The sequence below is a fragment of the Lithobates pipiens genome, unplaced genomic scaffold, assembly GCF_037356315.1.
Source record: "Lithobates pipiens isolate NorthernLeopardFrog02 unplaced genomic scaffold, aLitPip1_a1.2 Scaffold_11, whole genome shotgun sequence".
In the NCBI taxonomy this organism is placed as follows: domain Eukaryota; kingdom Metazoa; phylum Chordata; class Amphibia; order Anura; family Ranidae; genus Lithobates; species Lithobates pipiens.
In genome coordinates, this window is record NW_027507696.1 from 20,211,047 (window position 1) to 20,237,345 (window position 26,299).

At 42.2% G+C, this 26,299-nt stretch overlaps 2 protein-coding genes across 4 annotated transcripts in view; one reads left to right on the top strand and one right to left on the bottom strand.

The window, feature by feature from the left end:
* The window catches only part of PSME1 (proteasome activator subunit 1), a 30,940-nt gene extending 28,089 nt beyond the window's left edge, over positions 1-2,851 (top strand). Inside the window, exon 11 of the mRNA XM_077469492.1 lies at positions 2,591-2,851. Within this exon, the coding sequence (XP_077325618.1) occupies positions 2,591-2,671 (81 nt within the window). The 3' untranslated portion in view covers positions 2,672-2,851. The remainder of the gene's footprint in view (positions 1-2,590) is intronic.
* On the bottom strand, positions 2,837-15,972 carry EMC9 (ER membrane protein complex subunit 9). 3 transcript variants are annotated; one of them, XM_077469525.1, is made up of 6 exons: positions 15,857-15,972; positions 11,781-11,976; positions 11,534-11,610; positions 8,341-8,410; positions 8,150-8,247; positions 2,837-4,407 (listed from the first exon to the last, which is right to left on the bottom strand). In XM_077469525.1, exons 2-6 carry the CDS (start codon positions 11,970-11,972, stop codon positions 4,227-4,229), a joined length of 618 nt encoding a protein of 205 aa, XP_077325651.1. In that variant the 5' UTR covers positions 11,973-11,976; positions 15,857-15,972; the 3' UTR covers positions 2,837-4,226. The 3 variants fall into 3 exon arrangements, with proteins under 3 accessions (XP_077325651.1, XP_077325640.1, XP_077325630.1); XM_077469514.1 differs by lacking the exon at positions 15,857-15,972 and adding an exon at positions 15,523-15,850; XM_077469504.1 differs by lacking the exon at positions 15,857-15,972 and adding an exon at positions 13,631-13,768.
* Between the last annotated feature and the right edge of the window lie 10,327 nt (positions 15,973-26,299).

Below are 26,299 nucleotides of genomic sequence, written 5' to 3' on the forward strand. Positions count from 1 at the left end.
TGACTTTCCTGTGTTAGAGATAAATTAGGAGCAAATAGTGTAGCAACTGAATTTCTCAGTTGTGATTAAGAGAACAGGATTCAAGTTGGAGGCTAAAAAGTGGGTTTACGGAAGTTTATGAACATTAAACTTTCATCAAATAGTAGCTTACATTTCATTAGCGTCATTATACTAAGTGAGGCTGGATTCACACCTATGCATTTTTAGTGCTTTTTGCATTTTGCAGATTTGCACTACAGTCCATTTACCATGGTTTCCTATGGAACACGTTCTGTAGTACAAATCTGCAAAATGCAGAAAGCACTAAAAATGCATAGGTGTGAATCAGGCCTAAAGGCCCAAGTTCCCAAATTGTGGTTGCCTTCAGTTGGCATTAGCCGAGAAGACAATACATCAGTGTTCATATAACGATCAGTTTTTGTTTAGGTCTGGTTCATACCTATGCATTTTTTAGTGCGTTTTCAGTTTTGCAGAAACACACTTAGGCTGGATTCACACCTATGACGTTTTGGTGCTTTTTGCATTTTGCAGATTTGCACTACAGAAAGTGTTCCATAGGAAACCAATGTTAAATGGGCTGTAGTGCAAATCTGCAAAATGCAAAAAGCACAAAAAATGCATAGGTGTGAATCCAGCCTTAGTCCATTTAACATGGTTGGGGTCACCTTCACATCTATGCATTTTATGGAAAGGACCAGGGACCAGCAGGTTGTGTTTTTGGTTCCATAGACTTCAATGGATCAAAAACGTGTATTGAAAAACGCAAAATGCACCTGGAATATGCAAACTGCAACCTGCATAGGTGTGAACCAGGCCTTAAGTTATGTTTTTGCACCCTGGTCTACAATCCATAGACGGAACTGTTCACAAATGTCTGCTGCTTTTCTAATGGAAACCTATTCTAAAGTCTCCCATTTCATACACATGCAGGAAATTAGTATAGGAAAACCTGCAGAAATTGCTTGGTATGGGACATTATGATAGTCGGAACAGCAGTACAGAGGACTGATATACAGGTTGAACTGGATGCAGGTCCAGTCTTTCATTTAGGCTTGATTCACACTAATGTGTTTTTTGATGCATTTTGCAGAAATGCAGGGACATTTTTTAACATGGGTTCCTATGGAACATGTTCACATCAATGTATTTTTGTGCCTCTGCATTTTTGGAAAGGGTCAGGGACTTTTTTTCATGCAAAATGCAGTGTTTTGCATGTAATAGAAGTCAATGGACCTGCATCCAAAACGCAAGTACCGCGTTTTTAGCGTTTTTTTTTTTTTTTTTTTTTTTACACTGTATATAGCTGGTTGCTAAGCAACCACACTGTAAAAAACAAACAAAAAATAAAACTGCAAAACGCGGCAAAAACTGCAAAACGCGGCAAAAACGCAGCAAGCTCCGCCAAAAGCACTGCAGAAAGGCTCAAAAGCAACATGCATAGATGTGAATCAAGCCTTAGGCTGGATTCACACCTATGCATTTTTAGTGCTTTATGCATTGGTTTCCTATGGAACACTTTTTGTAGTGCAAATCTGCAAAATGCAGAAAACACTAAAAATGCATAGGTGTGAATCCAGCATTAGTCCAGAAGTTAGAATAGGTTCAGGGTAACTGGAAAACCAATCCCCTACCTTTAGGGGCTTAGTTGTTGTTTTTTTTAAAACTGCACTCTATGCAAAAATAGAATGCACAATTCATATAAATATATGTGAGCTGTCCTAATTACCAAGCTTAGCCAGTATTGTGTGATCTAAGCACCCCTGCCAGACAGCATAGTGGGGTCCTTGACCTCCTGTGTAGTTAATCACCACATCTTGATCAAGAATTTCTCCAGCCTCCAGAAATGGTAAGGAAGAAGCAGCACAAAATAAAGGCAAAATTCAGGTACTTATACAAGCTAATATATTGAGCCTGGGTTCACAATGAAGGCGGGTTTTAAATTGTGCGTAATCGCAAGATTTCAAACCCACATTTCAGTCCAACTTCGAAAGCGATTTCAGAGACATCTGTGCGGGTTTTAATTTTATTTTAATAAATAACTGGATTATAAGGAATTTTTTTTTATACCTGACTGCAGCTTAAAGCGGAGTTCCAGGCTTCTTCTTCAAAAAAAAAAATTAAAGTCAGCAGCTACAAATACTGTTAATATTGTGACACTTATCTGTCCACGAATCCAGCATTGTCTTCACCCAAGCCGATTTTTCAATCAGCTCTCGTGTGCTGCCGCCGCCATCTTGAGTAAGGGAAACCGGCAATGAAGCCTTGTGGCTTCACAGCCGGTTACCTACTGTGCATGCTTGAAGTGGGCTGCGCTTTATAAATGTCTCAGCGGCGGGGGAAGGAGGAGGAGGACCAAACTTTTTCTGGATGAGTTTGTTACAGCAAAGTCAGCCAGAAGTGGGAGCGGGTACCTGTCAAAACCAGGTACCTGCTCCCCCCCCCCCCCCCATAAGTTGCCAAATGTGGCAGCGGAGGGGGTAAAGAGGCAAATAAGCAGAGCTTCCCATTTTGGGTGGAGCTCCTCTTTAAATGTCCACAAATGAGAATGTTTTTAAAATGTGGGCCATTAACACTTTGATCTTCTTCCTAGGCCACAGTATATGATGTCATCACCAAGAATTACAACAAGATAAAAAGACCACGTGGGGACACCAAGCGTCTCATTTACTAAACAAAGCTAGCCTGTCTGCTTTCCTCTCTGGTGTAGCTTAGAACCATATTTTCTGTAATATCCCCAAGCAGGATATGTGATTACGTTGTTTCTACTGAAGAATTGTTTAATTTGACGTTTGATTTCATTGAGTTGATGGAAGCACATAAAGTAAATAAACATTACTGATTATGAAATAAATATATTTTGTCATAGTGATGTCTGGTAGTTCTCCGATAAGACACATTTCTGAATTTACACAAACATTATGGTTGCATATTGGCTGAATTTACAAATGCTACATAAACAAAGGCTGTATAGATAACTACTATATACATACAAATATATACATACAGCAGTTACAGGTATTTTCCCACATCCCTGGGTTGATGAACTAAACGTTCACTGAGCTTAGAAAACATGGTAAATTTGTACTAACTTAAGCCCCGTACACACTATCAGATTGTCTGCTGAGTTTTTCCTTCAGATTTACCAAAACCATATAATATGAGGTCAGACCTTAGGAGTTTCAATGTGTATGCAATCAGGCAAGCCCTTCTACTACAGGGTTTTGGTAAATCTGAAGGAAAAACTCAGCAGACAATCTGATAGTGTGTACGGGGCTTTAGAATACCAAATTATGTGTAAAGCTGGGTAGACTCGGTTCTGTTTTTCATTCAGCCGATGTCCTAACAGATTCTCCCATCCACACAAGCGCGGTGGATGGAGGAGGCCTCCTTGCTGCGCCATTATATTCTGACAACGAGACTCCCCGCTGTCAAAATACACTGATCGGCAGCTACAGCCACTGAATGAAAGTTTTCCAGTGTGGCCCTTTGACAAAAGTACAAATGGATCCACTGATCAACTTCTGTTGAACAGGGAGAGCCACACACAGATGGGATTTTGGTCTGTTCCCTCGGAACCAACTGTATATCAGTCTGTACCAACCCTAATCTGCTTGTAATCCCTCACATATACCCAGTGAAGTGATTGATCTGAGATTATACACAAAGATAAAACAAATCCTCCTACATCAATTATACCTGTTTATCTGCAGCCGTCTTTTCTCTACATCCATTTGAAGTGCAGAATTTGCACAGGATCTCTCAGCTCTGGCAAGAAGGGGGCGGAGAGATGAAGTTACATCAGTGAGGAGAGCTCTGAGAGATGATTGGAGGGAAGGGACACACCTCCCTTCACACACCACAGCTCAGGCTGTCAATCAGTTGGAGGTCCATACCTTGTCACCATTTTTCTCTTGGTGTCAGGAACTTGTCAGCAGTGACTCATGCTCATAGAAGAGGAACAAGGCAGCGGACAGAAATTACAGTTAGTGCTCTGAATTTAGACAAGTACACACTATAGAGGGATATGCAATGTTCATATATCATGTCTGAGGTTTACAACCACTTTAGGGGTAATGGGGGAAAATAGAGGCTATTTACTAGCACATGTTTAGAAGTTGGAAGAGTACAAAGCTTCACCTTATTTACTAAACTGAGTAAACATTCAGTTTACAATGGGGACATTTTCTACACTTTTAGTAACTGAACCCCATGTATCTCTTCTTTTTTTACATGCTGCCATTTGCTGCTGCAGACAGTCTTGCTATTTCCACATTGAGCGCTTGATTGGTCCAGTCAGCTCTAATGTCATCCAAGTGATTGTCAAAGTCAATCAGTTGTTGATACGCTTTGGCTTGAAGAAGTTGTCTTGTAATACGCTGTGTTTCCTCCCAGTGACCCCACATTACCCTGCAGGAAAAGAATGCAACTTGTAAATTTGGACCAATTCTAGAAAACTGAAGTAGCAGAAGTTGATTTTGTTACAGTATTGCTTCCAGTTAACCACTTCAGCCCCGGAAGAATTGACCCCCTTCCTGACCAGAGCACTTTTTGTGATTAGGCACTGCGTCGCCTTAGCTGACAATTATGCGGTTGTGCGTCGTTGTACCCAAACAAAATTGACGTCCTTTTTTTCTCACAGAGCTTTTTTTTGGTGGTATTTTTATTTTTTGCGCTATAAACAAAAAAAGCGCCAATTTTGAAAAAAAACACTTTTTTTTACTTTTTACTATAATAAATCTCCCCCCAAAAATATATAAAAACAATTTTTCCGCAGTTTAGGTCGATATGTATTCATATTTTTTGTTAAAAAAAAAAAAAAAAAAAAAATCGCAATAAGCGTATATTGATTGGTTTGTGCAAAAGTTATAGTGTAAACACACACAAATCCATTTCCATCCACCAGTCCATAGGGGTGAATGGAGGGTCTGGTCAGATCCACCTGTTTAACTAACAGACAGACCTAAACGGATCCTTTGTGTGAAAAGGGGGTCAGAAAGATCACATATTAAAAAGATGAATAAGAAAGATTTAATGATTATATTGCTGCATTAGATTTATTTTTTTAGGCTGGGTTCACACCTATGTGAATTGAATGCGGCAATTCGCATAGCAGGAGAATGTGACCGGCTCTCTATAGAGCCGGTTCACATATCTCCGGGGCGGCTGCGGAGCGCACTGCACAGAAACACTATTCATCTTTATCTCCGTTTCAGGTCCAAATTCAGGCAAAGATTCAGCCCTGATTCGTCCCTGAATCGGAGAATGGGGATGCACAGCGTTCCTGTGCGATCCGCAGCCGGTTCCAATATGAACTGAGTCTTAGGCTTTTTTCCCCCCCTTTTTTTTACCTGGTGATCTTGCCAGTAACACAACTCCTGTATTAGAGTACCTATACTCTGGATGAAGGAGCACAGGAGACACCTTTGGACAGCAGTATTTTCAGTCTGGGGGAAGGGGAGATGTACTAGAAGTTTTAAATATACTGACAGCTTAAACTTAAACTCCAGCAAATACTTTATAAGCAATTACAGCAAGCAGTTTTGTTCCTTTTGAGATAAAAGCTGATGCTTGTAGCTACCCCTTTCAGTAATAAATGGTTTGTTTCATCCCTCTAACTGATACATCTGAAGGAGAGTTTGTTCTTTTGAAAAATTAACAGACTTACTGGCCAGATCACCAGGTGAAAATAGAAGAATGAAAGCCTAAAAAAGAAAACGAATGCAGCCATCACATATAAGAATTGGTAGGCTGCAATATAGTAAATGTTTGCTTTTGGGTTTAAGACCGCTTTAGTTATGCAGATAGAGGTAGAAATCAATGAGACTGTCTATACTACAATTAAAGCTATAGTTGTTAGAACATTTTGAGACAGTGTACATTCCTCCCTTTCAGTACAGGGATATGAGTGGTACTAAGGTTTGTTCTGCAAAGCATATGTACTTTTTAGAGTGCCCAGTTTTACCAGCTATAGATGAGTGGGAGAAGTGTATAAATAATTAGCATTTTGGCTTTTGATCTGCTACAAAGCAAAAAGAGAGCAGTAACAAAATGCTTCTATATGGTAGTTACTTAGGAAACACAAGTGATATTCCTAAGATCTCTTCACATGAGCCCTAGTGGTCACCCTACGTGAATTTTCAGGACTTTAGTAAATTTATCAGATTCAATCTGAGATTAGTATGCAAAAAAAAAAAAAGACGATCATTCGTCCGTTAATCTCATTGGGGGTTATTTACTAAAGGAAAATGCACTTTGCACTGAAAGTGCACTTGGAAGTAAAGTCGCTGTAGATCCGAGGGGGACATGCAAGGAAAATAAAAAACAGCATTTTAGCTTGTACATGATTGGATGATAAAATCAACAGAGCTTCCCCTCATTTCAGATCTATCCCTTAGATTGAGAGTGACTGCACTTCCAAGTGCACTTTCAGTGCAAAGTGGAGTTGCCTTTTGTAAATAACCCCCAATGTGTGTACCAGGCGTTAGACTCCACTTGCAGCAACAGATCACTGCACTTAGTAGATCTGCAGCTTGCTGATAACATCTATAAGTAATGTGTTGCAGCAAATCTGGGGAACCAGATCCACAAAATGAATAAATAATAATAATGACTTGCCTTAATGCATGACATATTCATGTTCAAGGTTAACCAACAGATTGCCTAGGTGTACCTGGGCCTCAATTGTAAATAGAAATATGTAGAATTTCTATCTATACTAGTAACACTAGGGAATCTGTTTACATTTCCTAATTCACTCAAATTAATTAATTCAATGTTTGAACTGGGTGAAACGTGTGAATCTTATAAATAGACCCCTAGTTGTTTTAAAACAAACTGTTCAAAGAAAAGAAAAAAAGCCATTTAACATCTTTTTGCCTATAGATTGCATAGAAAATACAAATAATTTTTGTAAGACAAGACAAGATTTTTGCTTGCAAAACAAAAAAAGCTTTACTTGTCCCTAAAAAAAATGCTTTAGACCCGTTTCACACCTATATGTTTTTTGGTGCTTTTTGCAGAAACACAATACAGTTCATTTAACATGGTTTCCTATGGGACACATTTACATCTATGCTTTTTAGAGTGGCTGCATATTTGGAAAGTGTCAGGGACTTTTTTGGTGGGATGGTGTTTTTTTGTTTTTTTTTGTGTGTTTTTTTAGTTCAAAAAACTTCAATGGAGAAGCTGCAGAAAAGCATGTAGTGCGTTTTTGCGTTAATTTTAACACAATTTTGCAACGATTTGCATTTTTGGAAAGGGTCAGGGAATTGTTTTAAACGTAAAATGGTGGGTTTTTTTTTTTTTTTTTTTAAGTTCAAAAGACTTCAATGGAGAAGCTGCAGAAAAGCATGTCATGCGGTTTTGCAGCGATTTGCATTTTTGGAAAGCGTTAGTGACTTTTTTAAACGTAAAATGGCGGTTTTCTTTTTTTTTTGCTTTTTTTTTAGTTCAATAGACTTCAATGGAGAAGCTGCAGAAAAGCATGTACGAAAAATTCAAAGAAAAAAGAAACACTGCACTATCAAGATATTAAGAAGCAGCTAAAACACTAAAATGGATATTTTAGTTCAAAACAGTGTACAAATTGCGAAAAGTGTAGCGCTAAAAAAAAAAAAAAAAAAAAAAAAAAAACAATTTTACCACGATTTTGCAACGATTTGCATTTTCAGAAAGGGTCAGGGAGTTTTTTAAACTTAAAATGGTGTTTTTTTTTATTTTTTCTAGTTCAATAGACTGCAATGGAAAAGCTGCAGAAAAGCATTTTTTGCGGCAATTTTACAGCGATTTTGCACCGATTTGCATTTTTTAATCTGCCTAGCAACAAATTGGCCAAAAAAAGCCATAAAAATTGCAAACCGCAAATCGTGGCAAAATCACAAGTGCAAAAATGCAAAACACAAAGCACTGCAGAAACAGCCAAAAGCAAACTGCATAGGTGTGTTATGAGCCTAACTTGATTGCCTTATATCATGAGAAAGTTATTGCTTAATCAATAGTGGAAATGAAAAAAATGTGTGAGAGCTGATGTGCTAAATAGAGGGCGTTTTTATCTGCACACTTACAGTGTCATCAACCGTAATTTTTATTGTAGATCTTAAAGTGTGTTATATTTCTGGTATAATTTCTATGCTACAAAAGATATGCTTACAAGGTTTTCTCTTTGGGGACCCACTGTTTGTTGGCGTTCTGATGGAAGACTGTGAGAGGAGGGACCCCAGGATAGGATGACAGGCGCTCATTTTCCATCTAAACAAAAAATCATCAAAAAAACTGAATAAATAGAAAAGGAAGATAGGACAGAGAAAGATGACAGAGTACAATCACATGCCGTCATCTCACCAGTATGAGCACTGCTTCCTCCTGGTATTCGGATATCAGAGAGGCTGCTTTGAGAGCCACACAATTAATGCTGAAAATAAAGAAATACTCAAATTCAATATTCACACTTCACCAAATGTCTTCTATTTAAAGAAAGCCCTCTACAGTAGCAAAAACATTAATACAAAATGGAAGAGGCTGCAATTAAGAGCTTAGTATCTGAAACACAGTGATAATTGTCTTTAATAATTTCGTATAAAATACAAGCCCTATCTAATTGCAAAGGAAATCGTTTTATATTAAAAAAAATACATATACTGGGTACTGTAACAAAAGTAAGAGGAGATGGCACCAGTATGAGATAAGTACATTAACAATAAATGATGGATAGGTAAGGATAGGTAGATGTTAAGTTTGGTGAGTCTGGGCATCCCCACTGAAAGCCATGGAAAGCTGCTAGCTCTTGTAGTTAATCGCACCCACTCGCATGTAATCTCTCAAGCAGAGATCACATGTTTATGATCGGCCCTGGACTTGACTGCTTGTGTCCAAAGCTGATCATTCACATGTGATCGCTTACAAGCAAGTTGGCGTGATTATCTTCGTGAGCCCCCTCCCATTGCTTTCAATGGGGCTGCCTACGTGCAGGTAATCATGGGAACCCCCAACTAAGGTTCTTGCATCTAATCGCAGGCAAAGTGCAGATGTAAATGCACCATAATTCTGCATTTGGATAATATGAGCCAGCAGAAGAAAAGATACACTGAATGTACAGGGTGCACCCCTTTGTTTTCCATTGACTTAAGGAGGCCATAGACCAGTGATGGCAAACCTTGGCGCTCCAGATGTTTTGGAACTACATTTCCCATGATGCTCAACTACACTACAGAGTGCATGAGCATCATGGGAAATGTAGTTCCAAAACATCTGGGGTGCCAAGGTTCACCATCACTGCCATAGACGGTCTTTAGCCAATAGGCTAAACAAAGAAAAACCACTGATTCCTTTACCTACACAAAAGGGGCGGATGGAGGAATCCCTCCTGCCTGGACATTGTGTTCTGACAGCAGAACCCACAGCTGTCAGAATACAGCTTCAGTTTTCCAACATGTCCCTTCAACAGAAGTTAATCAAATGACCAACTTTTGTCACACAGGGACGGCCATACACTGATCAAAATTCAGATGGTCCCTGCTGAACCAGCTGCTATTCGATCGGTCTATGTCCAATATTATCAGATAGACATTGGCTTTGCAAAGCTTCAGTAACACAAAGCAAGTGCTTGTTTTTACACCTATATAAATGCGGCATTACAAGAAGGTCAACAATTTCTCTCATAGTAGGTTTACTATTAAAGTGCATGTCCAGCCAAAACTGTCTTTTTAAGTATATCTAGAATGGGGAAGAATTAGAACTCCTGGAAATAATTGTTCTCCTAGCATTAGTTAGAGAACACAGTGGGGGGGATTTACTAAGGTTAGAGTGTGCAAGATCTGGTGTAACTGTGCATAGAAACCAATCAGCTTCCAGGTTTTTTTGTCAAAGTTTATTGAAGTAGCTGAAATTAGAAGTTGATTGGCTATTATGCACAGCTGCACCAGATTCTGAGTGCTCCTCCTTTAGTAAATCCCCCCCACAGGACTGTATTCATAGTCACCGCCTCTAGGAGGTTTGGACCCAAATCAAAAAAGGCACAGCTCCATCTAATTGCTATTCCCCTGCATTTGCTTAGTATGGTGCCCTAAGGAGGTAAGATGTCTGACTTTAGCTTTAAATTAAGCTAAATTAGACCAAACTTCTAAACATTCTTCTATTTAGTACTTGCTGGCAGTCTCAGACCAAACCGCAAGATGTTGGATGTTCACTCTTGGACCACCAAATTCAGTGTCTCACCGGAAGGGCACTGCCTATCCTGGGTAACTGTTGAGAGTGCCATAGATAGCTTGAATTTCAGATCATTCCTGCAAAACCCTGCTTGACAAAAGATCATTTTTCAATTGACTTATGTTGAAGAAGCCAGGTGGAAATCATTGGCCTGTAGGGTTGATAGGGGAATTAACTAACTATATAACTGTGTATATATATATATATATATATATATATATATATATATATATATATATATATATATATATATATATATATATATATATATATATATATATATATATACACATAGTTAGCTTTAGTCAGCACAGTGACCATTCTGAGCTTAGTGCTATACAATATGTGTAACATTACCTTATCCAGTTATTCGCTGTATGCTACTTTTGTGTTTATGTGGTTGTCTAAAGCCTCATATACACTATCGGGTTTTTTTCATCCAACCCACAACTCAAAGCTCAGGTCAGAGCTACTGTGCTAACAACTTGTCGTTAGTACAGCGATCTCTCCTGTTGAGCTGATGTGTTCTGACAGGGGGATGGCCCCCGCCAGAACACTCCGATCAGCGCTCTCAGCCATTGGCTGAGAGCACTGACCGGGAGCCGGTTGGTTGCTGGTTTTCCAGCATGCTCATCTGACAGAAGCCAGCCAAACGGCTGGCTTCTTTTACATAAATATATAATTGGACAGGTTGAAAAAAGTCCATCTAGTTCAACCAATATAAAAAAAAAAAAACATACAATCCTCCTATATACAGTACACAATCCTATACCCACAGCTGATCCAGAGGAAGGCAAAAAACCCCAGCAAAAGTATGATCCAATTTGCTACAGCAGAGGAAAAAATTCCTTCCTGATCCCCGAGAGGCAATCGGAGATTCCCTGGATCAACTTTACCTATAAATGTTAGCACCCAGTTATATTATGTACATTTAGGAAATAATCTGTTGGACTGGCTGCCATACACATGGGCTGAATGTCGGCCAGTTTTTATCAAACCGGCCGATGTTGCCTGACATTCAGCCTGTGTGTATTAGGCTTAAGAGTATAGGCCACCAGTTAGAGCTGAGCCCTTTTCAATTTGCAAAGTTTCCAGATCTCCCAGAGGTTGTGGCTAACCTCCACACAATGGAGAAAGACTTCTATGTTCTCCAGTGAACTACTGGAGACAGGAATTAAAGTCAAGTACAATAATCCTAATATACACCCCAATGAGAAAACGAATGTATCTCAAGTTGTTTCCAACTGGTGAGACTATAAGACATTATGCATATGACGATAAGGTAAAACAATGCGGTGAAACAATGAGATGAGGGAAGATAAGTGGTCACCTGGTGTCTCTAAGGCCAGCGTTTGCTTGATAAAAACCAGCAATAACCAGTCCTTGAAGAGCACTCCATGAGTCTATCTGTGGGACAGACAAAGAGATGAGTGTGAGGATGGTACAGAGGGAATGAAGAAAGAAGCAGCGGAGAGGAAAAATAAAACTTGCAGTGTATTGGTAAATAGTGGACAAATCACGAGAAAGCCAGTACAAGTCTTTGTGTCACATAGAAACCCCAGGAAACAATATGGTACCTGTGCCAGAGCAACTTCTAGACTCAGAGAGAGCGGCAGCTGAAGGTGACAGACGGGGACACAATCAACAAGAGTTAGGCAGGATGGTGTGTGGTGTCCTAGAAGAACCCCGCTCACTGTACTGTGTGGATAGTGTGCAGCATGGAGCACCATCTTTACATACACACGTGTGTTCAGTTCAACCTCACACATTGTTCTGCAAAATATGGAAGCAAATATTCAGAAAAGAAAGCATAAGTAGATCTATTGTGATATGTTGTAAATTCATCAAGATACTAATGCAGACAAAAAACAAAACAAAACACAATTGAACAGGTATCTTTCAAACCCTAAATCTTGGCTCCAGAGGAAGGCAAAACAAACCTAACAAAGAATGGTATGGTCAGCTCTACCAGGGAGCCCCCACACTTCCAATTTTCTCGCCTAGGAAGAATGATGTCACCGTCCTGCCCAAAGACTCATGGGATACTACTGTCATGCATCTCATGAGCCTTAGGGGGTATCTACGTTACACTCCACATTAGGGGGGGCTAGCTGTAAAAAACGAATATAAACACCCAGCTCCCGATGAAGTCACAAAGGATGATGATGGTACAGGGCATCACATGCAGCAACATAGCGGTGGATCATACCAGAGAATAACAATTTTTTTTTTGAAAGACAAGCCAGCAGAAGCTAAGATAGGACTGAAAAAAAAAATAAGAAAGGGGTGAAGTTTCACTTTACCAATTTTCAATAGAATTTAACTGAATTAAAGGTAAAAGAAGAATTAATTTAGTTCAAACTTTCCTCATAGTGAAAAAATATATAATCAGCGCAATAAACAATGTGGTTGTGATAATAAAAATAAAATAATAAATATATTAGCCAACTAGTAGGCATGACGCAATTGCTGCCCACACCACTAAGCCCTTGTACACACAGTCGGAGAATCCGTCGGAATGTGTCCTATCGGACCGTTTTGTCGGATAATCCGACTGTGTGTGGTATGCATCGGACTGTTTCCGTCTGAATATCCGTCGGACCAAATTTTCCAACTTGCTGGAAATATTTTCCGACAAACTGGTTCGATCGGACATACTCCGATCATGTGTAGAGAATTCCGATCGGACAAAGTGCCACGCATGCTCAGATCAAATTCCTACATCAAAGCTATTGGCTACAAGCGTGAACGTCGTCCCATCGTAACAAAATTACGTCATCACGTTCTGAAAGATCGGATTTTCCGACAACTTTGTCCGACCGTGTATATGCAACAGTTTCAGACAAGATCCGTCGGACAAAATCCAACAGATTTGGTTGTCGGAATGTCCGACCGTGTGTACAAGGGCTTAGAGTGTATCCACTTGTGACTCTCAATAAGTAATAAACAAAATATAATAAATACAGTGTAGTGCAACCAAAAACTCATAAATCAAGTCCAAATATTTGACAAAATTCCACCGTAGTGCAACTTTCAGTAACAGTTCATTGATATCCAGTGACTTCAGTGACCACCACCTCTAGCTGGAATGCCTGCTCATCTCCGAATATTGACCCCACTACAGAGTCACACATGCCTGTAGTAATATCTCTCAGGATGCCTCAGGGAAACCCTTCCTCCTCCTGGTGTTCCTGGACAAGACCGACCTCCTCCCGGGTTCTCACGATATGGACCCCACTACAGAGTCACATAGGCCTGGTGAAATATCTCTCAGGATACCTCGGGAACACAAATCCTCATCACAGTGCACCTAGACAGCTCAGACCTTATTCAGTCATGTGTAGCCTTATAAAAAAAACAAAGGGAAACCATAGTGCTCTCTGCTAATAACATTTAATAAAACGTAACTCAGGGATAAAATACTCACATACAAATGTGGAAAAACATGCATAGCATCAACATTGATGAAAACGGAGAGAAACGTCCTGAATGGCGGCACCTCGAACCTGTACGCGTTGTGCTCTCTAATGAGCTTCTTCAGCTTTGTTTTATATGGCTACACATGACTAAATGAGATCCCAGGAGGGGGTCTGAGTTGTCTAGATGCACAGTGATGAGGATTCGTGTTCCCGAGGTATCCTAAGAGATATTTCTCTGTGACTCTGTAGTGGGGTCCATATCGTGTAATCGCACCTCTGCTATAATGTTCTTACCATGCCTTGTGATATGCTGCGTTGTAAAAAAATAATGCTGCAGGTGTGGTTTTTCATGCATTGCTAATCCATTTAAAATGAATGGGCTGCTGAAATGCAGTGTGCCTCACTGCATGATAACCCATGATGCATTTACATATACGCAAGTATGAAAGTGCCCTTAATATTATTTGTTATGTAGTTGGCTAATCAAACAAAACATCCAGGCCATCTTTAAAAATAAAGACTTTGAGGCTTTATTGAAATAATAATTCAAATAATCTGAAAAATCATATAATATAAATATATAAAACATAAATACATATTTTTATATATATATATATATATATATATATATATATATATATATATATATATATATATATATATATATATATATATATATATATATATATATATATATATATATATATATATATATACACACACACACATACATATACATATAATATATATATATATATTTTTATTATTATTATATACTGTAAATATAATAATATAATATATAATATAAAATAAATAAAAAGAAAGTCATCTACTCTAATGAATATACACTTCAATTAGCAAACCATTAAAAAAGCAAATTGCTGTTATGTTATCTGCACATGATTGGCTAATTGAGGTGACTATTCACACATTCATTGTGCAAAGATAAGATTCTCTAATCTTTTAGTAAATCAGCCCCATCTTTTAGTGCCGGTTCACACTAGCACGATGCCAGACATCGCATGTAATTCGCAGCGCACGGCTGTTCATATTACATGCGATGTCTGTGCGGGTGCGATGTCAGCCATACAGATAGTATGGCTGATATCACACCGCATTCGGTCCAAACACGCACAGGACCCTTTTTTCTGTTCGGACCAGAATCGGATCGCAGGTGTGTTCACACATATGCGATCTGATTCATGTCCGAACTGTCAGTTCGCAGTGCGATATGCCAGCTGAAATGGGGGTGTCGTTAACATATAATGACACTCCCCATCAGATCGCATATGGCAGTGTGAACTGCCGTGCGTGTCAAGTGCGATGCGGGAACCCGCAGTTGATTCGCAGGGTTCCCGCATCGCACTAGTGTGAACCGGCACTTTAAAGTGCTGGTTCACACTAGCGCGATGCGAGAACCCTGCAAATCATGTGCGGGTTCCCGCATCGCTCCAGACACGCAAGGCAGTTCACACTGCCATATGGGAATTGCTGGGGAGTGTCATTATATGTTAACGACACCCCCATTTTAGCTCGCGTATCGCACTGAGAACTGACAGTTCGGACATGAATCGTATCGCATATGTGTGAACACACCTGCGATCCGATTCTGGTCCGAACAGAAAAAAGGGTCCTGTGCGTGTTTGGACCGAATGCGGTGCAATATCAGCTATGCTATCTGTATGGCTGATATCGCACCCGCACAGTCATCGCATGGAATGTGAACAGCAGTGCGCTGCGAATTATATGCAATGTCTGGTATCGCACTAGTGTGAACCGGCACTAAGCCACTACATTGCTTTGTGTGACCTGCAAGCAAAAAAAAAAAAAAAGCTAGATTTAACTCCAATCTCTGTTTCATTAATAAACAGGTTAAATAACTAGTGGTCCCAGCACTGACCTTTGATCCATTACTATTAGACTGGTAGATTTCTTCCAATGTAGATACCTTGTCTATAGCACATCATCATCACCAATAATATTATATTAGGTTTGTATATTTCTATTTGTATGCAGAAGAAGAGATGACACTATAGAATTCTGCATGCATTCCTCCCATGCACCATCCTCATCTCCAGCATAATACAACCATTGAATGGGAAGCCTCTTCACATGGAACATTCCACACCAGGGGTCCGCTGCTACAACTCCCATCATCTCCCTGCACCGATCCCCACCATCCTGCTAATATGAATGCAATCATCACACAGACACCATCAATGATCACAACTGACCTGTCACTTCTTCACCGGTTTATTATGTTCCACCCCCTTAGCGCGCTGATTGGAAACGTCATTCAGCTGACTGCTAGCCGGAAACGTTGATTGGAGGATGGCTTATTTCCGGCACAGAGCTCCGTTCACTGTATCGCCATCACTGAGCATGTGCGGTACCCCGACCTCTGGATGTGACAGCTGCTCGGTCACTATATAAGCATAAGTAATCACTGATGGAACGCTCTTTAACGCTTTTTGCAGTGATTTCTATGATTGGTTCCACCCTTGTATTACTATGAGATCCAAGATGGCTAGATAGGTTAAACTCTTTATTAATATGGAACTCCAGTCCTTTCATTACTATCAGATCCTAGATGTTTAGGTATGGTTGCCTACTTGAAACTTTTACCCCTTTCCTGCCCAGGCCAATTTTCAGCTATCAGCACGGTTACACTTTGAATGACAATTGTGTAGTCAGGTAACACTACCCAAGTTAATATTTTTTCACACAAATAGAGCTTTCTTTTGGTGGTATTTGATCACCGCTGAGTTTATTTTTTATTTTTTGCTAAACAAACAAAGGCTGAAAATTTTGACAAAAACAACACATTTTTCATAATGGTATAAAAGTTTGCAATTTAGCATTTTTCTCCTTCACTGATGGGCACTGATAGGTGGCAAGGATGTATACAATTTTTTTTACTAAACAAAGATTGAAAATTTTGAAAAATAAAATAAAAATTATAGTGGTATAAAAATTATAAGTTTTGCAATTTTCTCCTTCACTGATGGGCACTGATAGGTGGCAAGGATGTATACAATTTTTTTTACTAAACAAAGATTGAAAATTTTGAAAAATAAAATAAAAATTATAGTGGTATAAAAATTATAAGTTTTGCAATTTTCTCCTGCACTGATAATTGGCACTGATGAGCTCTGATAGGCGGCACTGAAGGACACTGAGAGGTGGCACCGATGGTCACTGATAGGTGGCAGTGATTGGCAGCACTGATGGGTGACACTGATGATGAGGCACTGGTGGGCACTGATTAGAAGTACTGGTGGGCACTGTTGGGATGTCCCTTTAAAGTGGAACTTTACTCATACCAACTTGATAAAAAAATAGTGTTCTTTAGCAAGGAATAGTGATGGACGAACTTCCGACGGGACGTTTCGCGAACGCGGACCGCGAACACGGCCGATAGTTCGCGAAACGGAACGTTTGCGGCGGGCCCCATTGACTTCAATGGGAGGCGAACTTTGCAAACCTACAGGTCAAATTTGCAGCCACAAAATAATTACTAGCTGTGCAAACATAGTCCTACCACATGGCCAATGACATAACACATGTATGAGGTGAATCTGGGATCGACAACTACAAGCATTCTTTTTTTATATGTGAAATTGTTGTGACAATTCAGGACTGTGGAGCGCATGAAGGAAATGGAGGAGAGGGAAGGTCAGGGTAGGCAAAGAAGAGGGTGCAGGAGATGATCACTAGCAGCGTGACATTGTACCGGGTGTCTAAGTATGTTGCCACCCAGTACTGGTCCTTGGCCCTTATGCTTTTTATACGGTGGTCCCTATTAAAACACTGGAGCATGAAGGCCCCCATTTGCACTAAACTGGAAGCGGTGTGGTGGCCTGGCTCCTGCTCAACATCCAGGATAATGTCGTCCTCTTCATTCTCCTCTCCCCATCCACGCACAACAACAGGGATCCCAGAAAGGTTTAAAGCATGCTCTTCTTGCTCCTTCTCATCCGCCCCGGCACCATCCTCCTATGACTCCTCTTCAGACTCCTGTTGTTCACTTGTCTCAGATAGAGTAGCCCCCCCTGGGAATTCATCCAGCATTGCGACTTCCTCATCTTCCCGCTCCTGCTCCTCCACAGCCTGATCAATGACACGACGCAATGCACGCTCCATAAAGAAGGCATAAGGTACCATGTCACTGATGGCGCCATGGCTGCGACTGACCAGTTTGGTGATCTCCTCAAATGGGCGCAGAAGTCTGCATGCGTCGCGCAAGAGCAGCCACTGGCGCAGTGAAAAAAACCCCAGCTCCCCAGAACCTGTTCTGCCGCAGAGTTCATACAGGTAGACGTTAACTGCACGTTTCTGCTGGAGCAGCCTATCAAGCATATAGAAGGTTGAGTTCCATCGCGTCGGGCAATCGCAAATAAGACGTCTGACCGGCAGATTGTGTCACAGCTGAATGTCAGCAAGGCGAGCCATGGCCGTGTAAGATCTTCTGAAATGGGCTGAGATTTTCCTTGCCTGCCGCAAGATGTCCTGGACCCCAGGGTATTTGACAACGAATCGCTGCACGACCAAGTTTAAGGCGTGTGCCATGCATGGCACGTGCGTGATTTTGCCCTGTTTCAATGCGCTAAGCAGATTGGCACCGTTGTCACACACCACTTTACCAACTGTCAAATTGAGCGGTGTTAGCCACTGATCTGCCTGTGAACGCAAAGCTGAAAGGAGTACCGGGCCAGTGTGGCTCTTGGCTTCCAGGCACAACAGACGCAGCACAAAATGGCAACGTCTCACCTGGCATGTCGAATAGGTTCTGGGGCGCTTGGGCGGCGCAGCGGAAGAGACGCTAGCAGCGGAAAAGGAGGAGTCAGCTGAGGAGAGGGAGGAGGAGGAGAAGAAGAGCCAGGCCTGCATGCAATCCGTGGCGGTAAAACCAAATCTACACGGGTGCCACGGGTTACATGCTTGACGGCCGTCAGAATGTTCACCCAGTGGGCAGTAAAAGTGATATACCTTCCCTGCCCCTGTTTGCTAGACCACGTGTCTGTGGTCAGATGTATCTTGGCACCGACCCTGTGTGCCAGAAATACATTCACTTGCCTCTGAACATGGCCATATAGCTCTGGGATGCCCTTCTGTGAGAAATACTTCCTTCCTGGGAACTTCCATTGTGGTGTTCCAATGGCCACAAATTTTCGAAAGGGCTCCGAGTCCACCAGTTTATATGGCAGTAGTTGGCGGGCTAAAGCCGCGTACACACGGGCGGACTGTCTGGCCAATTTAGTCCGTCGAAACACATTTCAGCGGACAGTCCGCTCGTGTGTGGGCTTCAGCTGACTTTTTCAGAGTGCAGTCTGGCGGACTAAGTATTTCGGAATTTCCGTAATATTGTCCGTCCAACTTTGGTTTCAGTGGACAGTCCGCTCGTGAGTAGGCTAGTTCGACGGACTAAGTATGGCGCATGCTCAGAAAGGATTTACACGGCGAAAGGTTGCATTGCTGTGTATTGGACGTCCTATTTCTAGTCCTGTCGTACCTGCTGTACACATCATCGCGCAAGCTTTCGACGGACTGTTTGTTCATCGTGTGTGGTCAAGTCCATTCATTCGAAAGTAGGACGGACTGTCCGTCGGATTGTCTGACGGACTAAGTTGGCCATACAGTCCGCCCGTGTGTACGCGGCTTATGAGTTCTGACAAGCCAGCCGTCAACGGTTGGGCAAGAGGGTTATCCGGCGTCATAATTTTTTTACGCTCGAACATTAGGCCCATGAAAGCCTGCCTTTTTGCAGAAAAATGTGAGCTTGGCGTGATGGAAGGTGGAGTGGAGGACAATTGTGAGGATAGAGGAGAAGGAGAAGTAGAAGACGAGGCTGGATGGTGAGAGCCTGCAGTGTGGCTTTGTGTGTTCCGTTGCTCCCACTGGGCTCAGTGATGGCTGCTAATGTGCCTTTTTAAGGCGGTCGTCCCTAGGTGAGTGTTGGGCTTACCGCGACTAATGCGTTGACTGCAAAGATTGCAGATGGCAACGCTATTGTCAGCAGCGGACACGTTAAAAAAGCCCACACTGCGGAGCCATGTTCCGGCGTCCTGGGAGCGCCAGATGTGACCGTACATGGTCGATGACTCGCTCCTGATACATTAGCAGTCTGCTTTGTCCCTCCTGTGCAATGTAAGTTATTCCTGCTTCTCCTCCCTATCTGCTGGTCCATATCTCCCTCTGAACTCCCCTCCTCTTCCTCTCTTGTGGGCACCCACGTGACATCACTAGACACGTCATCATCGTCGTCACCTTCCCCACCGCTTTAAGTAGAGATCCCGGAGTAGGCAGCAACACCAGGGACCAACCTCCTCCTTGGGCTGATCTGGGTACTGTCGTCAGACTGCTGAGTGGCGGTTCTTGCTACCTCCTCTTCCTGATCCAATGCCAAGAGTGGCTGCGCATCAGAAATGTCTTGATATGGATCGGAAAGTAATTCCTGTGACTCAAGCAGAAGGTGGTGGTGGTGTTGTTGGTGGTAGTGTTTTTGGGGGTGCACATAGCAGAGAGTGAAGAAGAGGGTGCAGATTGAGAGGATGAGGAGGGTGCAGAAGAGTAAGGCTGAGTGAGCCACTCAACCAAGTCTGGTGCGTCCTTTAAAGTAATTGAACACACCTTCTGCAACTTCCCACTTTGGCTCAAGCCTGTTGCTCCTGCCCTACCCCTACCACCCCTGCGGAAGGGCCTCTACCTGTCATTTTTTAAATGACCCTGTGACAAAACTCTCAGTCCCTATACTGATAAAGGACTGCTGCAGAATAGGGCAGCAGTCAGCAGTAGTGCACCTCAACCCTATATATTGTGGACCTATACCAGTCCTTAAGGAATAGCAGACTGCACCTCACTCAACCCTATGTACTGTAGTACCCTATACCTTACCAGTCCTTATAAGGACCTTTGTGGAACTAGTAGGTTGTGAATGATTAGCAGACTGTACCTCAGTCCCTATACTCATAAAGGACTACTGCAGCAGAAGGGCAGTAGTCAGCAGTAGTGCACCTCAACCCTATATATTGTGGACCTATATCAGTCCTTAAGAAATAGCAGACTGTACCTCACTCAACCCTATGTACTGTAGTACAGTAGACCTTACCAGTCCTTATAAGGACCTTTGTGGAACTAGTAGGTTGTGAATGATTAGCAGACTGTACCTCAGTCCCTATACTCATAAAGGACTACTGCAGCAGAAGGGCAGCAGTCAAGTATAATATTCTTTCTATATTTGGAAGAAAGAATATTATACGTGTACAAGCCTATTACCATACCAGTCCTGAAAAGAACCTTTGTGGACCTAATAGTAACAGATAATGATTAAACTGACTGTCCCTGCTGCACACAGCGTCCTGTCCCTTTCTCTACACTGACAAAAGACACTCAGGCTGCTGCAACAATCACTAGCACAGCAGTGCCTCAAACCTATATCCTGAACTACACCTAACACCTATACCATGATACCAGTCCTTAAAAGAACTGTTGTGGACCTAATAGCTAGCGATTTTGGGTCACTGAAGTCTCTCCCTGCTCCACACAGCAACCTCTCCCTATAGTGACAGTAGAAAAAATGTAAAATGGCCACCGGATCGGGTCTAGTTATAAGTTAGGGGGAATGTCCAAGTGTCCATGTGCTGTAATGTCTCAATTGGCTGTCCTGTACCCCATGATGGATGTGTCATCATAGGTCAAAGTTCTTTTACACAGTAAAAACGGAAGTCCGCCGGGCGAACTGCGGCAATAGTCCGCCGATCGGGCGGACGGCGAACAGCCGAAATTCGCTGCGAAACGACCGCCGGGCAAACCGTTCGGCCATCCCTAGCAAGGAACACACAGTATCTCACAAAAGCAAATACACACCTCGCATTTTTGTAAATATTTTATTATATCTTTTCATGTGAGAACACTGAAGAAATGACACTTTGCTACAATGTAAAGTAGTGAGTGTACAGCTGGTATAACAGTGTACATTTGCTGTCCCCTCAAAATAACTCAACACACAGCCATTAATGCCTAAACCACTGGCAATAAAAGTGAGTACACCCCTAAGTGAAAATGTCCAAATTGGGCCCAAAGTGTCAATATTTTGTGTGGCCACTATTATTTTCCAGCACTGCCTTCACCTTCTCGGGCATGGAGTTCACCAGAGCTTCACAGGTTGCCACTGGAGTCCTCTTCCACTCCTCCATGATGACATCACGGAGCTGGTGCATGTAATGCCCCATACACACTATCAGATTTTCTGCTGAGTTTTTCCTTTAGATTTACCAAAACCATGTAGTGGAAGGGCCTGCCTGATTGCATACACATTGAAACTCCTAAGGTTTGACCTCATATTACATGGTTTTGGTAAATCTGAAGGAAAAACTCAGCAGAAAAACTGATAGTGTGTATGGGGCTTTAGAGACCTTGCGCTCCTCCACCTTCCGTTTGATGATGCCCCACAGATGCTCAATAGAGTTTAGGTCTGGGGACATGCTTGGCCAGTCCATCACCTTGATGGGGAAATAATGCAATTTTCTTTCCTTCAACTCCTGGTTGAAGAAAAAAAAGATGAGTAACCTATGGGCTGCTTAACCACTTCAATACCAGGCACTTAGACACCTTCCTGCCCAAGCCAATTTTCAGCTTTCAGCGCTGTCGCAATTTGAAACAAATCTTTTATCATTTTGTTCCCACAAATAGAGCTTTCTTTTGGTGGTATTTGATCACCTCTATGATTTTTTGTGCAACAAATAAAAAAAGACCGAAAATTTTGAAAAAATTTTTTTTTCTTTGTTTCTGTTATTTTTTTTTGTAAATAAGTAAGTTTTCTTCTTCAATGACAGGCACTGATATGGCTGCACTGACGGGCACTTATAAGGTGGCACTGATGGGCACAGATGAGGTGACACCAATGAGGTGGTACTGATGAGGTGGCACTGATGGGCACTGATGGTGGGCACTGATAGGCGGCACTGATGGCCACTGATAGGTGGGACTGATGGACACTGATAGGTGGCACTGGTATGTAGCACTGATGGGCATTCATAGGTGGCACTGATGAGCACTTATAGGCAGCACTGTTGGGTACTTATGGGTGGCACTGATGGGTACTTATGGGTGGCACTGATAGGTGGCATGGATGGGCACTGATAGATGGCCCTGCTGGACACTGATGGGTGGCACTGATGGGTGGCATTGCTGGACATAACTGTTTTTATTTTGCTACATGATGGTGCCAGTCAGTGCCCATTTGTGGATTTGTCTGCGGAAAATTTGATTGTGTGTACGAGGTTTAAAAGCAGAATTGAATCCTCCTATCCTTTACAACCAAGGAAGCTGCTTCTGTTTGATCTGCAACTGCAATGGTGTTGCACATGTGATCATGATGTCAGCCATTTGACAAATATTTTATTATATCTTTTCATGTGACAACACTGAAGAAATGACACTTTCCTATAATGTAAAGTAGTGCGTGTACAGCTTGTATAACAGTGTAAATTTGCTGTCCCCTCAAAATAACTCAACACACAGCCATTAATTTCTAAACTGCTGGCAACAAAAGTGAGTACACCCCTAAGTGAAAATGTCCAAATTGGGCCCAATTAGCCATTTTCCCTCCCTGGTATCATGTGACTCATTAGTATTACAAGGTCTCAGGTGTGAATGAGGAGCAGGTATATTAAATTTGGTGTTATCGCTCTCACTCTCTCATACTGGTCACTGGAAGTTCAACATGGCATCTCATGGCAAAGACCCTGAAACTGAGCTGCAGCATGGTGGCCAAGACCATACAGCAGTTTAACAGGACAGGTTCGGAACAGGCCTCGCCATGGTCGACCAAAGGAGTTGAGTGCACGTGTTCAGCTTCATATCCAGAGGTTTCCTTTGGGAAATAGACGTATGAGTGCTGCCAGCATTGCTGCAGAGGTGGAAGGGGTGGTGGGTCAGCCTGTCAATGCTCAGACCTTATGCCGCACGCTGCATCAAATTGGTCTGCATGGCTGTCATCCCAGAAGAAAGCCTCTTCTAAAGATGATGCACAAGAAAGCCTGCAGTTTGCTGAAGACAAGCAGACTAAGGACATGGATTACTGGAACCATGTCCTGTGGTCTGATGAGACCAAGATAAACTTGATTGGTTCAGATGGTGTCAATTGTGTGTGGTGTCAACCAGGTGAGGAATACAAAGACAAGTGTGTCTTGCCTACAGTCAAGCATTGTGGTGGGAATGTCATGGTCTGGGGCTGCATGAGTGCTGCCGGCACTGGGGAGCTACAGTTCATTGAGGGAACCATGAATGCCAACATGTACTGTGACATACTGAAGCAGAGCATGATCCCTTCCCTTCGGAGACTGGGCCGCAGGGCAGTATTCCAACATGAGACCAAGATAAACTTAATTATTTCAGATGGTGTCAAGCATGTGTGTCGGCAACCAAGTGAGTAAAAAGACAAGTGCATCTTGCCTACAGTCAAGCATGGTGGTGGGAGTGTCATGGCCTGGGTCTACATGAGTGTTGCCGGTGTTCTGCCTAATAGAGTCCGGCCATCAAATAGTGTCCGCTCCGTACTGTGCATGCGCAGTACGGAGCAGACGAAGCTTCGGAAAATCTCCGAAGCTGAACGGTGCCTGCGGCACCATCCAAGCGGACATAGGGTTGTGAATTTTAGAGGGCCCCTCGCGGCCGAGCTTCGCTCGCCACGCTTCGGGCTCGGCCTCGCTGCGCTCGGCTCTTTTTTATTCTAACTCTATGTGCACTTGGATAGTGGGGATAGAACCTGGACTCACGGCGCAGGCGCCGTTCATCCTCTGCAATTTGCGGAATCTGTGTGCCTGTGTACTGCGCATGCGCAGTACGCAGCAGACACTATCCGATGGAGGACGCTATTTGACAAGACACCGGCACTGGGGAGCTACAGTTCATTGAGGGAACCATGAATGCCAACATGTACTGTGACATACTGAAGCAGAGTATGATCCCCTCCCTTTGGAGATTGGTTTGCAGGGCAGTATTTTCAACATGATAAGGACCCCAAACACACCTCCAAGATGAACACTGCCTTGCTAAAGAAGCTGAGGACGCCAAGATCTCCTCTCTCTCTCTCTCTCTCTCTCTCTCTTTCACAAAAAAAATATATATTTCAATGTTTTCTGTATTTCTCTGTTTGTATTAATTTATTATTTGTTATTGCAGGAATAGGTTGGGCAACAAGGTCTGGAGATTCCCCGATCTTCATCACCCCTGCTGGACGTCCATCTGCTTCGCTGGATGATGTGACTAACAATGGACAAACGAGGGACATTTTTCCATATTTATATTTTTAACCACTTGCTGCCCAGGGCAATTTTTTACATTTTTCACACACATGTAGAAATCAGCGTGTTTAGCTAGACAGTTAGTTAGAACCCCCAAACATTACACATTTCTGAAAGCAGAAGCCCAGGAGAATACCATGTTGGTTGTTGCAATTTTTTTTATGCCACATGATATTTGCACAACTATTTCTCAAACACATGGGGGTTGATTTACTAAAAGCAAATATACTGTGCAATTTTGCAGGTGCAGTTGCTCCACAGCTTTTTAAATGAGGGAAAGCTCTGCTGACTTCTAGCGTCCAGTCATGTCTAAGCAAAAATTACATTTTCCTTGCACGTGATTGGGTATTCTTTGTAATGTGAAGCTTCACCTCATTTACTAAGCTCTGGAGCAGCTGCGCTTGCAGAGTACACAGTCTATTTGCCTTTAGCAAATCAACCCAAAGAGTACAGTAGAGTAGTATAATGTAGTGAAGTGTAGTGTTGTGTAGAGTAATGTTGCGTGGTGTAGATTAGTGCTGAGTACTGGAGTATAGTGTAGTGCAGGTAAGTACGGTGTAGTGTAAAGTTTAGTGCAGGTAAGTACAGTGTAGTGTATTATGGAGTATAGTAAAGAATCAAGTCTTGTTGTGTAGTGTAGTGTAGGCTATAGTGCAGCTAAGTACAGTGTAGAGTGTAGTGTAGAGTAGGATAGATTAGTTAGTGTTGTGTAGAGTAGTGTAGTGTAGGGTAGTATGGCCAGGATTACTTTGATGCAGCTGGCCAGCTTTAGCATGCATTACAATGCATGTGAACCAAAAATCCCTGTCTTTGTGCAGTTTGCTAAAAATGTTTAAACAGTGTATAGCATTGTGCAGAGGGTCGATTCCGATTTTTTGGTATCTTGGGGTACACATATATACAGTATATATAACCCAGATGGGTTATACATGCTGTGTATATGTGTAAATAGTGATGGCCGAACGGTTCGCCCGGCGGTCGTTTCGCGGCGAATTTCCGACTTTCGCCGTCCGCGGGTTCGAACGCCTTTTTCCGTCGTTCGCCCCGGCGGACTTACGTGTTTAATGTATACAAGAACTTTAACCTTTCGTGACACGTTTATCATGTGTTACAGGACAACCAATTGAGACATGACAGCTCATGGACACTTGGACATTCCCCCTAACCTATAAATACACCCGATCCGGTGGCCATTTTACATTCTTTCTTCTGTCACTGTAGGGAAAGGATCCTGTGTGGAGTAGGGACAGAGAAAACGCTAGCTATTTGGTACACAAAAGTTCTTTTCAGGACTGGTATAGGTGTTAGGTCAGCAGCCTGAGTTTCTTTTGTCAGTTTAGATAAAGGGACAGAGCGCTGTATGCTGCTATT

Excerpts from the sequence above, each read along its gene's own strand:
- EMC9 (XM_077469504.1), bottom strand. The coding sequence starts at position 13,665 with ATGTTGATGCTATGCATGTTTTTCCACATTTGTAT. Across the intron at positions 11,977-13,630 it reads ATGTTTTTCCACATTTGTAT|AACAATGTGTGAGGTTGAAC; the intron begins GTGAGTATTTTA and ends CATATTTTGCAG. Across the intron at positions 11,611-11,780 it reads TAGAAGTTGCTCTGGCACAG|ATAGACTCATGGAGTGCTCT; the intron begins GTACCATATTGT and ends TCTGTCCCACAG.